The sequence below is a fragment of the Heterodontus francisci genome, chromosome 31 (assembly GCF_036365525.1).
Source record: "Heterodontus francisci isolate sHetFra1 chromosome 31, sHetFra1.hap1, whole genome shotgun sequence".
Classification (NCBI taxonomy): domain Eukaryota; kingdom Metazoa; phylum Chordata; class Chondrichthyes; order Heterodontiformes; family Heterodontidae; genus Heterodontus; species Heterodontus francisci.
Genome location: NC_090401.1, coordinates 11,808,497 through 11,822,286, shown reverse-complemented (window position 1 = coordinate 11,822,286; position 13,790 = coordinate 11,808,497). Strand labels below are relative to the sequence as shown.

The 13,790-nt window shown below is 41.8% G+C and overlaps 1 protein-coding gene across 8 annotated transcripts in view; it reads left to right on the top strand.

Annotated features, from left to right (window-relative positions):
* The window catches only part of col16a1 (collagen, type XVI, alpha 1), a 628,911-nt gene that overhangs the window by 400,939 nt on the left and 214,182 nt on the right, over nucleotides 1–13,790 (top strand). For all 8 annotated transcript variants that reach the window (XM_068011105.1, XM_068011107.1, XM_068011111.1 and 5 more), the window contains one exon: nucleotides 3,191–3,235. In XM_068011105.1, coding sequence (XP_067867206.1) covers nucleotides 3,191–3,235 — 45 coding nt within the window. The remainder of the gene's footprint in view (nucleotides 1–3,190; nucleotides 3,236–13,790) is intronic.

Genomic DNA, 13,790 nt, shown 5'->3' with positions numbered 1-13,790 from the left:
CTCTTTACTCTAAAATTACCCCAATTGATATTTGGGTAATTAAAGTCCTCCAATATCACCACTCTATAGTTCTTGCACATCTCTGTGATTTCCCTGCAGATTTGTTCTATATCTCTCTCTCAATATTTGGAGGCCTATGGAATATCCTTAATAGCATGATCAGACCCTTTTTGCTTCTCAACTTAATAGATTCTTTCCTTGCTCCCTCAAGGACATCCTTTCTTTCCAACACTACAATGTCTTCCCTAATCAGGACTGCCACCCCCCCCCCCTCCTCAATGTTATCCTTCTCTATCCTTTCTGAACACTTTATATCCTTGTATATTAAGTGCCCAGTCCTCACCCTTTTTAAGCCACATTTCTGTTATTGCCACTACATCATATTCCCACACAGCTATTTGTGTTTGTAGCTCACCAATCGTATTCACCACACTTTGTGCATTTAGGCCCTTCCCAGTTTGCTCCTATCCAATATAGAACTATTTCCTTCTCTGGTACTGTCTAACACTCTCACATTATGCATCTTATTCCTCTTTTCTACTTCTATATGCTGGTGCCCACCCCCCCTGTCAATTTAGTTTAAACTCTCCCCAACCACACTAGTGAATATCCCCGTGAGGACATTGGTCCCAGTCCTGTTGAGGTGCAAACTGTCCCTTTTGAATAGGTGCCTCTTGCCCCAGAACTGGTCCTATATATGGGATATGAGGATAGTGTGGGAAAAAAGGCCACAAGAATCTGAAGCCATCTCTGCACCATGCTTCAAGCCATGCATTGATCCTCCCTAGCCTCCTATTTCTACTCTCGCTAGTATGTGGAATTGAGTAATCCAGAGATTACTACCCTCGAGGCCCTACTCCTTAACTTCCTCCCTAGCTCCTGACAATCTGACCATAGGACCTCAATACCTGCCCTTACTATGTCATTGGTACCAATGTGTCACAACTTCTGGTTCACTCACTTCCCCCTGCAGAATATCCTGCACCCTTTCCGTGATGTCCTTAACCCTGGCACCAGGGAGGCAACATTTCATGTGGGACTCACGATGATGGTTACAGAAATGCCTATCTGTCCCCCTAGCTGTGGAATCTCCCATAACAACTGCATTTCTACACTTTGCTGCTTCCTCCTGTACAGTCCCTTGTCCATTGGTACCATGGTCTGGACTACACACCTTGACGGTCTCATCACTCCCAGCAGTCTCCAATGCTGAGTACCTGTTTGAGAGTGGTACACACCCCAAAGACTCCTGCACCTCCTGTCTCTTCCTAGTCTTTCAGTTGGGCACCCACCTGGTACCCTGAACCCCTACTGCTTGTGGGATGCCCACCTCCTGTAAAGTACGATCCAGGAAACTCTCCTGCTGCTTGATGCTCCGCAGTGACTCCAGCTGATGCTCATATTTGGAAATCCTGAGCTTGAGCTGAAGCAGCTGGAGTCACTTCCTACACATGTGGTTCCCCAAGACACGCAAAGTGTCCTGGAGTTCCCACATGGTGCAGGAATTGCAAGCAACAGGTCGCAGCTACCCATCTATGATCTAAAAAAAAAAACATCTTTTAGAATCTAGTTGGTACCTTATTTAGGAACATAGGAGCAGGGGTAGGCCATTCAGCTCATCGAGCCTGCCCTGCCATTCAATACGATCATGGCTGATCTTCCACACTTAACTCATATCCCATATAGTTATCATATTTGCATTTAGAAATCTGTCAATCTCTGCTTTAAACATACTCAATGACTGAGCTTCCACAGCCCTCTGGGGTGGAGAATTCCCAAGATTCACAACCCTCTGAGTCAAGAAATTTCTCCTCATCTCTGTCCTAAGTGGCTTCCCCCTTATTTTGAAATTGTGTCCCCTGGTTCTAGACTCCCAAACCAGGGGAAACATCTTACCTGCATCTACCCTGTCTATCCCTTTAAGTATTTTGTAGGTTTCAATAAACTATTAATTTTAATTAATACCTCTAGACCTGCGCTGTCTAATACTTGTATTAATTCACTCACTGTTATACTCACCCTGATAGAGATTATTAATTTCTCGGCTCCTAATTTGAAAAATGGCCCTAATTCAGAGAAAGAAAAAGGGAAATACTCACCAACCGGTTACTTACCTACTTTCCTGTGACATCACTCTGATTTTTTCTTTCCCCCTGGTTTCCTCTCACAGTGTGCTCTCCCTCACTCTCTCTCTCTCTCTCTCTCTCTCTCTGCTGCTGCTTTATCCCCGCTGTGTTCTCAGTCCTTCCCCGCTCTTCTCGCTGTGCTCTCTGTCTACCGCTACTTTATCCAGGCTGTGCTCTCAGACCTTCCATACTGTTATCGCAGTGCTCTCTCTCTCACTCTCTCTGCCGTTGTCAGATCCCCGCTGTGCTGTCAGACCTTCCACACTGTTTTCTCTCTCTCTCTCTCTCTCTCACTCTCTAAGATTGATCTGAGATTGATAGATTTTTGCTAGCCAAGGGTATTAAAGGAAAAACAATCAAAGCAGGTGGGTAGAATTTGGATACAGATCAACCATGACCCCGATAAATCGAAGACAGGTTCAAGGGGCTGAATGGCCTCCTGTTCTTAGGATGTCCCTAAAACCTCCAAGAGTGAACTGCCCTCTTCTTCAAGGATTGTCTCTCTGTAGGTCCATGAGGGAAGATCTGTGTTCAGCCCTGGAAATAAATGTCAATTCAAATGTGATTGGTAGTGGCTTGGCCTAAATGTGGGTGAAACTCTGTATCTATCTGAGCAATGATTAAAGTTCCACAACCATGGCAATTCCTTTGTTGGGTCCAGGGAATTCTGAAAGGTTCCCAGTTTTACATATAATTAAGGACATGAAAAGACCTTTCAACCAATCAAGACCATCCCATCAGACATAGTGTAGTCTCCATCCCAGTATATCTCCTTCCACCCACTTCCCCTCCTGTCCCAGTATCACATTCCTTTGGGAAAGGCAAAAAGCAGAGGAAAATACTTGTCAGCAATTGAGGAAATAACTGGGAAATTCCTTTCTGACCTAAATCCTTCAGGTAAGGTGATTGGAATAACTTCTCAACCACTTCAATTGGTAGCTACAAAGGGGAGTGTCTTCTCTGCAGAACAAGGCAAGCTATCTCTTCAAGAAAAGCAAGGAGACCATATTTGGTCCTGTTCCTTTACACTGCTTGTGTAACCCCTCTAATTCTTTCCTCCACAGTGCAAGCTGCAGCAGCGTGAAATTCCTAGATCAGAGGAGCATATGGTATGTACCATAAAACACCAAACCATTACTATTACAATGACAGTCCTTGTTCCCATGGTTTTTGTGCTGAGATGCTGGATGGTTAGGGCACATGATGCAGCAGCCCTTATAGCTGCTCCCAGTCCTGTAAATTTCATTAGCCAGAGAGTGGTTAGAATGTGGAACTCGTTACCACAAGGAGAAGTTGAGGTGAATAACATTAATGCATTCCATGGGAAACTAAATAAACACATGAAGGAGAAAGGAATCGAAGGATATGTTGATATGAAGTGATTTATGACTTTAACCCCTCATAGGGACCAAACCAAATCAAGCGTACATCCCTATAAGTCTCCTTTAATTAAGTTCAGACCAGACAGATTCCTACAGACACTTGATTGGGTCTGAAGAACTGAGCAATTCTTCCCTCAAAGGAAGAAAGCTAACAGAGAATATTACTATCTTTCAGATAGCCTATTTTTAAATAATTATAGCTAAGTCATAAATATCCCAAATATTATAAGGGTCTGGGAAACTCTCTTCAATAAGTATCTCCCCACTTAAGGAGAGGGGATTCTTGTAGTCATATACAGAATGCTACTTGAGATGATTTATTAATTTTTATATATTTATTAAAGAATTGAACATGCAATACACTTTAAGTGGCTAAGTATAATACAATGTCAAAGATTACTAAGAGATATAAAATATAATCTTATGTCTAAAATAGAATTCAAAAGTTCAACCTTGACAATGTTTCAGCAAAATATCTTAGAATCTTACCTTAAATTCCCCAAGTACCTTAGGTTGAGAAGCATTGATGAGGATTTCAAGACTTCTGTTTTTTTTGGTTCAAAATTCTCATGTTTATACTATTTTTAATCTTTCATCTCATCTTTTAGAATGTAGGTGTTACCTTCCTGTGTGTTTTTCCTGCTTTTGAGATCCATATATGTTAATATCATTAGCTACCATTCCCACTTAATGTATTTGCTGGAAATTCCCTTCTCTTGAAGTTGAGAGCTTTTATCTGGTCAAAGTGTTTGTAATTGAGTTTACTTGTTTTTGTAAGTTGAAAACTGATCATTTATTCAATCTTTAATTCTAAAAGGTATAATGTATTAATTATATCTGAATTCTACCTAATTAAGCCTATTATACCTATGTTTTATCATACCCCCCCCCCCTTCTTGATCAGTATAAAGGCGAACAGCGAAGATAGGTTGTTTTAACTAAGGATTGTCTAAAATGTAAACATGCAATAAAGTGTTACTACCTATTTTTTTTAAACAATGCAATAATACAAAAGACTACATCCACAACAATCATAGTTCGCCTTCTTACATGGATTATCTAAAGTTTCCAAAAATTAATCTTTTATCACTGAGTTCAGAATAATACTATGCGAAGTGTCAGTGATCTGAGGTCGCGAAATGTTTAATGAGATGATTGTATCTTGTCATGTCGAACATCAATGATCAATCAATAAAACCCATGTGATGAGTTAAAGAAGTCTGATGAAGCGAAGTAGACACGTCTTTGATGAGATGGACAATAAAACCGCTCAACGCTGGTCCGAGATTCTATTTGCGGAGCTAAAAAAACTTACAGCAGCAAAAGAGAAAAAAAGAAAAAACCCTGCAACGACTACAGTATTGAACATAATTTGAAAAGGAGGAGAAAGAACAATCTCTATTACAGTGAATGAAGATAACAATCTCTATTACAGTGAGCACTGAAACGTGATATGAGAATATACCAGAAGTACATCCAAACACTCCTGTGACAGCATCAGTAAGACATCCAATGGCAGATTTAGCAGCAGAGGTCAATCCCAGTATTGCCTCTACAACCCCTTGACCAATAGCCTGTAGCCAATTTGGTGCTTGCCAAATATTAGTCAATTTAACCTGTGACAGCAAGTGTTGTGCCCTTTTAATAGTTTCCTCAACTAAATAATCGGTATAGGTAAGAATCAAATCTATGCCCTGTAAATGGCTAAGTACGGTACTAAGCTTACTAAGTTTAACAGGCATATAAATAACACAAGGAGCATAGGAATTTCTAGATCTAGAGGATTTAATATGTTGGAAAGTGTGAGCACAGCAAGTAACATCTTCAGAGGGTGTGTTTGTAGAGAAGTAAGGTTCCGTAGCTGCCTCTCGATCTTGAATCGATAAAGTCCTGTTGGCATAAACTAAATGTGCTTTAGTCTATTTTTAGTCACATTCCAGCCAACATCCTCACACCAGGAATAAAGTGAATAGACCTTAACATCAGGGAATTCTGATGTTTCCTGGATAGAAGTGTTATTCGGAACTTGCTTATCTTTTATAACAGATGTACACTCCATCAGAAGCTAACTTGGCGATACAAAGAGAAACCTTTCCACCATGTATTCCTTTGTGCCATCGCACTCTTCCAATGTGATAATGAATGGGACCATTACATGCATTACCTCCCCTCCAAATGTCACTCAGGTCAAATGCAGTAAAATGTTTCATTTCTGCTTCTCTGCAGGAAATCGTATAGTGTGAGGTGTTCAAGTAGGAAGACATTTCTGCCATGTCACATGCACTGCTTGCATCCAGAAGACCTTTAACTAAGAATTTACCAGTACCTTAATCCTTTCTTTACGTCAGAGCAAGTCCCATCACTGAGAGTCTTTGATGCTTTGTTCCTTTCCCGCAGTATTTCTGTCTTCTGATATTGTGACTTGACTATCACTCGTTGCGTCGGATGTGGTTCCCAGTGAAACCAGCCTTTGAGGCGCTGTGAGGTCCTGCATGGGGGAGGAACAGTTATTGACGCAGTTCGATTAACGTTGTTTCTGATGCCATCCTCCAGACTATGTCCTGAAAGACAGTGTACGACTGCACCTTGTACTGTTCCTCCATTCCTGTACCCTTCAAGACACCTCTTCAGGTTGTCTACAGAGACAATTTTAAGAGATTGCTTGCCATTCAGCTGGTTAACAAATATTTTGACAGTTGTTTCATTAATAACAGAATGTATTTGAACACTTAGGTCTCAAACCAGGTTGCTGTTCAAACTTTCTCTCCTGAACCCACTCCCCAGTTACAGGTTTCCAAGCTTTGTTAGTTGTCTGTTTTTGTCCAGCCTTCTCTCTGATTTTCTGATCAATTTTATGAATTTGATCGGTTATTTCTTGTTTCAAATCTAATTGTTGCTGTCGGGTCAAGGAGTCAGAAAGCATAGAGGCAAAAAAAGAACCGCATTTCAACGCCAAATATTAAATAATACGGTGTTCTAGGGAACACTGTCCCTGATGCACACATGGGTACATTATTTAGTGATAACTGTACTTCCGGAATGATGGCGGCCCACTTATTCCCTCTGATTCTCAACAGTTTGGTCAATAGCTTTTTTACTTCCTGGTTTTTACGTTCCACCAGTCCCGCTGACTGCGGATGATGTGGTGCGCTTTGCTCTAACCCAATACCCCTTTGCACACAACAGTCTTTGAAAATCTTGGAAACAAAGGCTCTGCCTTGATCAGAGTGTAGGATTTTGGGTGTACCAGCTACAGTAATAATGTCAGTTATAGCATTGACAAGTGCAGTTTCTGAAACAGTTTTTATGGCGACCAGCCAGCAGAAAGAAGTGCAGCCAGAAATACAAACGAGAATATGTTTATACCCCATTGATGCGGGTAGTGGTCCAATGAAATCAATAAAAAATTTCTCCATTGATTTATTAGGCTTCACAGGAGCCAATGGTGGTGGTTTAATAAGTGATGATTTGTTGATCAAATTACAGGGCTCACAATTTGCCACATACATTTTACAGGTTTTAAGCATGCCTGGCCACTAATATAAAGGAGTCAATTTACAGAATGTTGTTCAGGCACCACTATGTGCCTGACATATACCCTCGTGAGCTTCTTTTATAAGCTATCCTCGTCTGTGAGTCGGGGGTACGTCCCGGACACCCTTGGGCAACTTAACCAGTACAATACCAGTCAGGGTCTCCGAACAGAGGTACTTTGATGGATATTCATTTGGATTCTCTTTCATCGGGTCTAATAGCTGAATCAGTTCCCCATCCTGAAAGGGGAGGGTGAACAGTCAGAGGTTGTGGTACACATTGGTACCAATGACATAGGTAGAAAGAGGGATGAGGTCCGGCAACAAGAATTTAGGGAGCTAGGTAGCAGATTAAAAAGCAGGACCTCAAAGGTTGTAATCTCTGGATTACTCCCAGTGCCACGTGCTAGTGAGTATAGGAATAGGAGGATAGTACAGATAAATGCGTGGCTGAAGACATGGTGCAGGAGGGAGGGCTTTAGTTTCCTGGATCACTGGGTCTGTTTCTGGAGAAGGTGGGACCTGTACAATTTGGACGGATTGCACCTGAACCGGAATAGGACCAACATCCTTGCTGGGAGGTTTGCAAGTGCTGTTGGGAGGGGGTTTAAACTAATTTGGCAGGGGTGGGGGGGAGTGGGATACAGAGTGGAGGTACAGTAGGGAGTGATGCACAGTCAAATATAGAAGAGAGACTGAGTCAGTCTGGAAGGCAGATCAAATATAGACCAGTTAAGGCACAAGCGAATAATGCAAGGCTGGATTGCATCTATTTTAACACAAGGCGCCTTACTAGTGAGGTAGATGAATTGAGGGTGTTGATTAACACATGGGAATATAATGTTATTGCTATCACAGAAACATGGTTGAGGGAACGGCAGGACTGGCAGCTCAATATTCCAGGGTATAGAATCTTCAGGTGTGCCAGTGGAGGGGGTAAAAGAGGAGGTGGCATTGCACTGTTGATCAAGGAGTCAATTACTGCAGTAAGGAGGGATGATATCTTAGAAGGTTCCTCAAATGAGGCCATATGGGTAAAACTTAAAAACAAAAAGGGTGCAATCACTTGGCTGGGAGTGTACTACAGGCCTCCAAACAGTCAGGGAGAGATAGAGGAGAAGATATGTAGACAAATCTCAGAGAGATGTAAAAATAATAGGGTAATAATAGTAGGGGATTTCAACTTCCCCAATATCAACTGGGACAGTCTTAGTGCAAAAGGCTTAAAGGGGGCGGAATTCTTAAAGTGCATACAGGAGAGCTTTTTGAGCCAGCATGTAGAAAGTCCTACAAGAGAAGGGGCAGTACTGGACCTAATCCTAGGGAATGAAGTCAGACAAGTGGTAGAAGTGTCAGCGAGCATTTTGGGGATAGTGACCTTAACTCTGTAAGATTTAAGGTAGTTATGGAAAAGGACAAAGAGGGACCGGAAATAAAGGTACTGAATTGGGGGAAGGCCAATTTCAATATGATGAAACAGGATCTGGCCAAAGTGAATTGGGAGTAGCTACTTGTAGGAAAGTCTACATCAGACCAGTGGGAGTCACTCTAAAAGGAAATAGTGAGAGTTCAGGGCCAACATGTTCCCGCAAGGTGAAGGGTAGGTCCAGCAAGTCCAGGAAACCCTGGGTGTCAAGGGATATAGAGGATTGGATAAGGAAAAAAAAGGAGGCTTATGGCAGATTCAAAATGCTGAAAACAGCGGAGGTCCTAGAGGAGTATAGAAAGTGTCGGGGGGTACTTAAAAAAGTAATTAGGAGAGCGAAGAGGGGACATGAAAAAACACTGGCGGGCAAGATAAAGGAAAATACCAAGGCATTGTATAAGTATATTAAGGGCAAGAGGATAACCAGGGAAAGGGTAGGGCCCATTAGGGACCAAAGTGGCAATCTGTGTGTGGAGCCCGAGGACATAGGTGAGGTTTTAAATGATTACTTTTCATCTGTGTTCACTATGGAGAAGGACGATGTAGGTGTAGAGATCAGGGAGGAGGATTGTGATATACTTGAACAAATTAGCATTGAAAGGGAGGAAGTATTAGCTGTTTTAGCGGGCTTAAAAGTGGATAAATCCCCAGGCCCAGATGAAATGTATCCCAGGCTGTTATGTGAGGCAAGGGAGGAGATAGCAGGGGCTCTGACACAAATTTTCAAATCCTCTCTGGCCACAGGAGAGGTACAGAGGACTGGAGGACAGCGAATGTGGTACCATTATTCAAGAAGGGTAGTAGGGATAAACCAGGTAATTACAGGCCTGTGAGTCTAACATCAGTGATGGAGAAACTGTTGGAAAACATTCTGAGAGACAGGATTAATCTCCACTTGGAGAGGCAGAGATTAATTAAGGATAGTCAGCATGGCTTTGTCAGAGGGAGATTGTGTCTAACAAACTTGATTGAATTTTACGATGCAGTGACTAGATGTGTAGATGAGGGTAAAGAAGTTGATGTAGTCTCCATGGACTTCAGTAAGGCTTTTGATAAGGTCCCACATGGGAGATTGGTTAAGAAGGTAAGAGCCCATGGGATCCAGGGTAATTTAGCAAATTGGATCCAAAATTGTCTTTGTGGCAGGAGGCAGAGGGTAATGGTTGAGGGTTGTTTTTGCGAGTGGAAGCCTGTGACCAGTGGTGTACCGCAGGGATCGGTGCTGGGACACTTGCTGTTTGTAGTGTACATTAATGATTTAGACGTGAATATAGGAGGTTTGATCAGTAGGTTCGCAGATGACACGAAAATTAGTTGTGTCGTAAATAGTGAGGAGGAAAGCCATAGATTCCAGGACGATATAGATGGGCTGGTAAGATGGATGGAGCAATGGCAAATAGAATTTAATCCTGAGAAGTGTGAGGCGATGCATTTTGGGAAGACTAACAAGGCAAGGGAATATACAGTGGATGGTAGGACCTTAGGAAGTACAGAGGAACAGAGGGACCTTGGTGTACTTGTCCATAGATCACCGAAGGCAGCAGCACAGGTAGATAAGGTGGTTAGGAAGGCATATGGGATACTTGCATTTATTAGCCGAGGCATAGAATGTAAGAGCAGGGAAGTTATGATGGAGCTGTATAAAATGCTAGTTAGGCCACAGCTGGAGTACTGAGTACAGTTCTGGTCACCACACTATAGGAAGGATGTGATTGCACTGGAGAAGGTGCAGAGGAGATTCACCAGGATGTTGTCTGGGCTGGAGCATTTCAGCTATGAAGAGAGACTGGATAGGCTATGGTTGTTTTCCTTGTTTTTTAAGGTTTTAGTTTAGACAGGCATCAAGATCGGCACAGGCTTGCAGGGCCGAATGGCCTGTTCCTGTGCTGTACTGTTCTTTGTTCTTTGTTCTTTAAAGCAGAGAAGGCTGAAGGGGGACCTGATTGAGGTATACAAAATTATGAGGGGCATTGATAGGATAGATAGAAAGAAACTTTTTCTCTTTGCGGAGAGATCAATAACCAGGAGGCATAGATTTAAGGCAAGGGGCAGGAGGTTTAGAGGGGATTTGAGGAAAAAAATTTCACCCAGAGGGTGGTTGGAATCTGGAACACACTACCTGAAGGGACGGTAGAAGCAAGAACCCTTACAACATTTAAGAAGTATTTAGATGAGCGCTTGAAACGCCATCGCATACAAGGCGATGGGCCAAGTGCTGGAAAATGGGCTGAAGAGCCTGTTTCTGTGCTGTATAACTCTATGACTATGATTCCTGATTAGCTATGCGTTCTGCCCTAGTGATTACATTAACTATGGCAGGCGCCTTTCGAGGGGGTGTCATGCAGAATGAATGTTTTGCCTGTCCATCTGCAAGACAGTTGCCCTTTGAATGTACTGAACCAATGGTATGCCAGGGTATATGAATTACTTGACAATTATGTTTCTCCTTTCATAAATGGACAATATGTTCCCACAATGATTTGTGTTTTATTGGTTTACCTTTGTGATTGGTAAAGCCTGTTCGCTTCCAGAACACAGTCTCGGTTGTAGGCCCATTTACAATAGTCACTATCTGTCCAAATTAATGAGGGCTTAACAGTGTCTGCCTTTTCTAAAGCATACCCTAATGCTGCAGTTTCAGCATACTGTGCTGTCCATTGGCCAAGGGGTATGGACAGCAATTCTTCTGAATAGAAAGAATAAGAATCCCGAAAGATACCTATTAATATCCCCATCCCAGCTGAGGATTGTTAGGATGTCCCTTTTTTAATAATCTTATCTTTCAGAATGTGTTACCTTTCTGTGTGTGTGTGTGTGTGTTTCCTGCTTTTGAGATCCATATATGGTAATATCAATAGCTACCATTCCCACGTAATGTATTTGCTGGAAATTCCCTTCTCTTGAAGTTGTGAGCTTTTATCTGGTTAAAACTTTTGTAATTGGGTTTGCTTGGCATCTGTTTTTGTACGTACCATTTCATTTTATAATTTTCCATCTGTTGTTGTCTTTTTATGGTACCTTGTACTATCCTCTTGAGTCAGTCTGTCTATATCACTAATACTATCAACTAATTAAGTTTATAGTTATCAGTACTGACCTCACATAAATTGTCCCGTGTGCTTCATCTTCTAATTCCATTGTAGCAGAGACCTTGGTGCAAACTGACCATTTTTTCAATCTTCAATTCTAAAAGGTATAATGTATTAATGATATCTAAATTCGACCTAATTAAGCATATTATACCTATGTTTCATCACAGATAGAGTTAGATGAAAAAGGGCGAGAGGAAGTTCGTGTAGAACAGAATGACCAGCATGGATCAGTTGGGCTGAATGACCTGTTTCTGTGCTGTAAATATTATGTAATTTTAATATTAAGTACATTGTTCAGCATCCATCTGCATATTAAGGGAAATTTAATAATTTTTTGCCCTTTGCATACAGCAACACCCCGCTGGAGCACATGTTGGGAACTCTAGAGCATGAGCCCATGATATTGCACAAAAGAGCAAACATTCTCAAGAAGTACATCTCCAAATTGCTGACATGCACTCCCAACAGGCAAGGTTCTGTGCCAGGGCTGGGAGTTTGCAAAGTTACCCCGAAGTGCTAGTTCATGTGATAAAACTTGCATGGATTCATTCAAATGAAGAGCAAATGATATTGGGACCTTGTGGTTTGTATTTGTATGTTGTTATGGACAGGAGAGAGATGATAGGGATGGCTCCCCCTTTTCACCTCTTGACTGACTGAAGACAACGTGTTTAAAAAAAGTGTTTTAACTCCTGAGTGTTTTAATTGTCAGGAATGGTCAAATGAAAGGTTTTCTCATAAGTTTTAAAAGAAAGATAAATGTTTACTGCTCAACACTCAAATATACACAGCTACACTCAAGAAAAGATGGCAATGTTAAAAGTAGTATGCAGTTAGGTCTCATGATTTCATGAGTTCTCTGTTACACTTGTTTTTCCCTGGGTTGAGGTCTTGAAACGATGCAGGTCTGTAATCCCTTTTTTGTCCACTGAAGAAAAGCTCTGTAGGTTTAGGAGGATGGATTTGCTCATGTTTTATTTTTGCAGCAGAAGATTTCTCTTGTTATACTCCAGTCAAGGTTCAATGGTAAAGCCCTGGTGCAGAGTTCAGGGCCAACTAGAATCTCTGTCTTGTTTCGACCGACCGCTCCTGTCAAAGCCCCCCAATCAAAATATACGATTCTGATTGTGGTGGCATCAACACACTGTTGATTCAATCCCGTCACTCCACAGATCCCGTCACTCCACAGATATCATTTGAAACTTTCCAAATTAAATAAAGGCCCAGCCAAATTGTACCATCTATTAACCTCCAAATGAGGCTAACCAAACCAGGTGTCTTTAAATCAATAAACTAACTCTTTAATTAGAAGAACTAAATTCTTAAATACTATGAAGATATAAACCACATTTAAAATAGAAAAAATTAGAGTCCTTGCAAACTTACAGTCCAATGTTGCTTGAAGTTCTCACAGGATGTTGCTCGAAGTCCTCACAGGATGTTGCTTTCCTTCTCCAGTGAATTTCAACAATTAATGACTTGCAAATACTTTCAACAGAATCAGTCTGACTTTAGAGTTTTTGAGGGAAAAATGTTTGTCACAGTCTAACTTCCCTTTCTTCTCTGTTTTGGCTTGACTTTTTCTTAGAATTTTGAGAGATAATAATAAACAAAGAACAAAGAACAGTACAGCACAGGAACAGGCCATTCGGCCTTCCAAGCCTGCGCCGATCTTGATGCCTGCCGTAACGAGCACCTTCTGCACTTCCGGGGCCCATATCCCTCTATTCCCTTCCTATTCATATATTTGTCAAGATGTCTCTTAAACGTCGCTATCATATCTGCTTCCACCACCTCCCCCGGCAGCAAGTTCCAGGCACTCACCACCCTCTGTGTAAAAAACCTGCCTCGCACATCCCCTCTAAACTTTGCCCCTCGCACCTTAAACCTATGTCTCCTAGTAACTGACTCTTCCACCCTGGGAAAAAGCTTCTGACTATCCACTCTGTCCATGCCGCTCATAAATTTGTAAACCTCTATCATGTCGCCCCTCCACCTCCGTCTTTCCAGTGAAAACAATCCGAGTTTTTCCAACCTCTCCTCATAACTAATGCCCTCCAGACCAGGCAACATCCTGGTAAACCTCTTCTGTACCCTCTCCAAAGCCTCTGCGTCCTTCTGGTAGTGTGGCGACCAGAATTGCACACAATATTCTAAGTGTGATCTAACTGAGGTTCTGTACAGCTGCAACATGACTTGCCAATTTTTATATTCTATGCCACGACCAATGA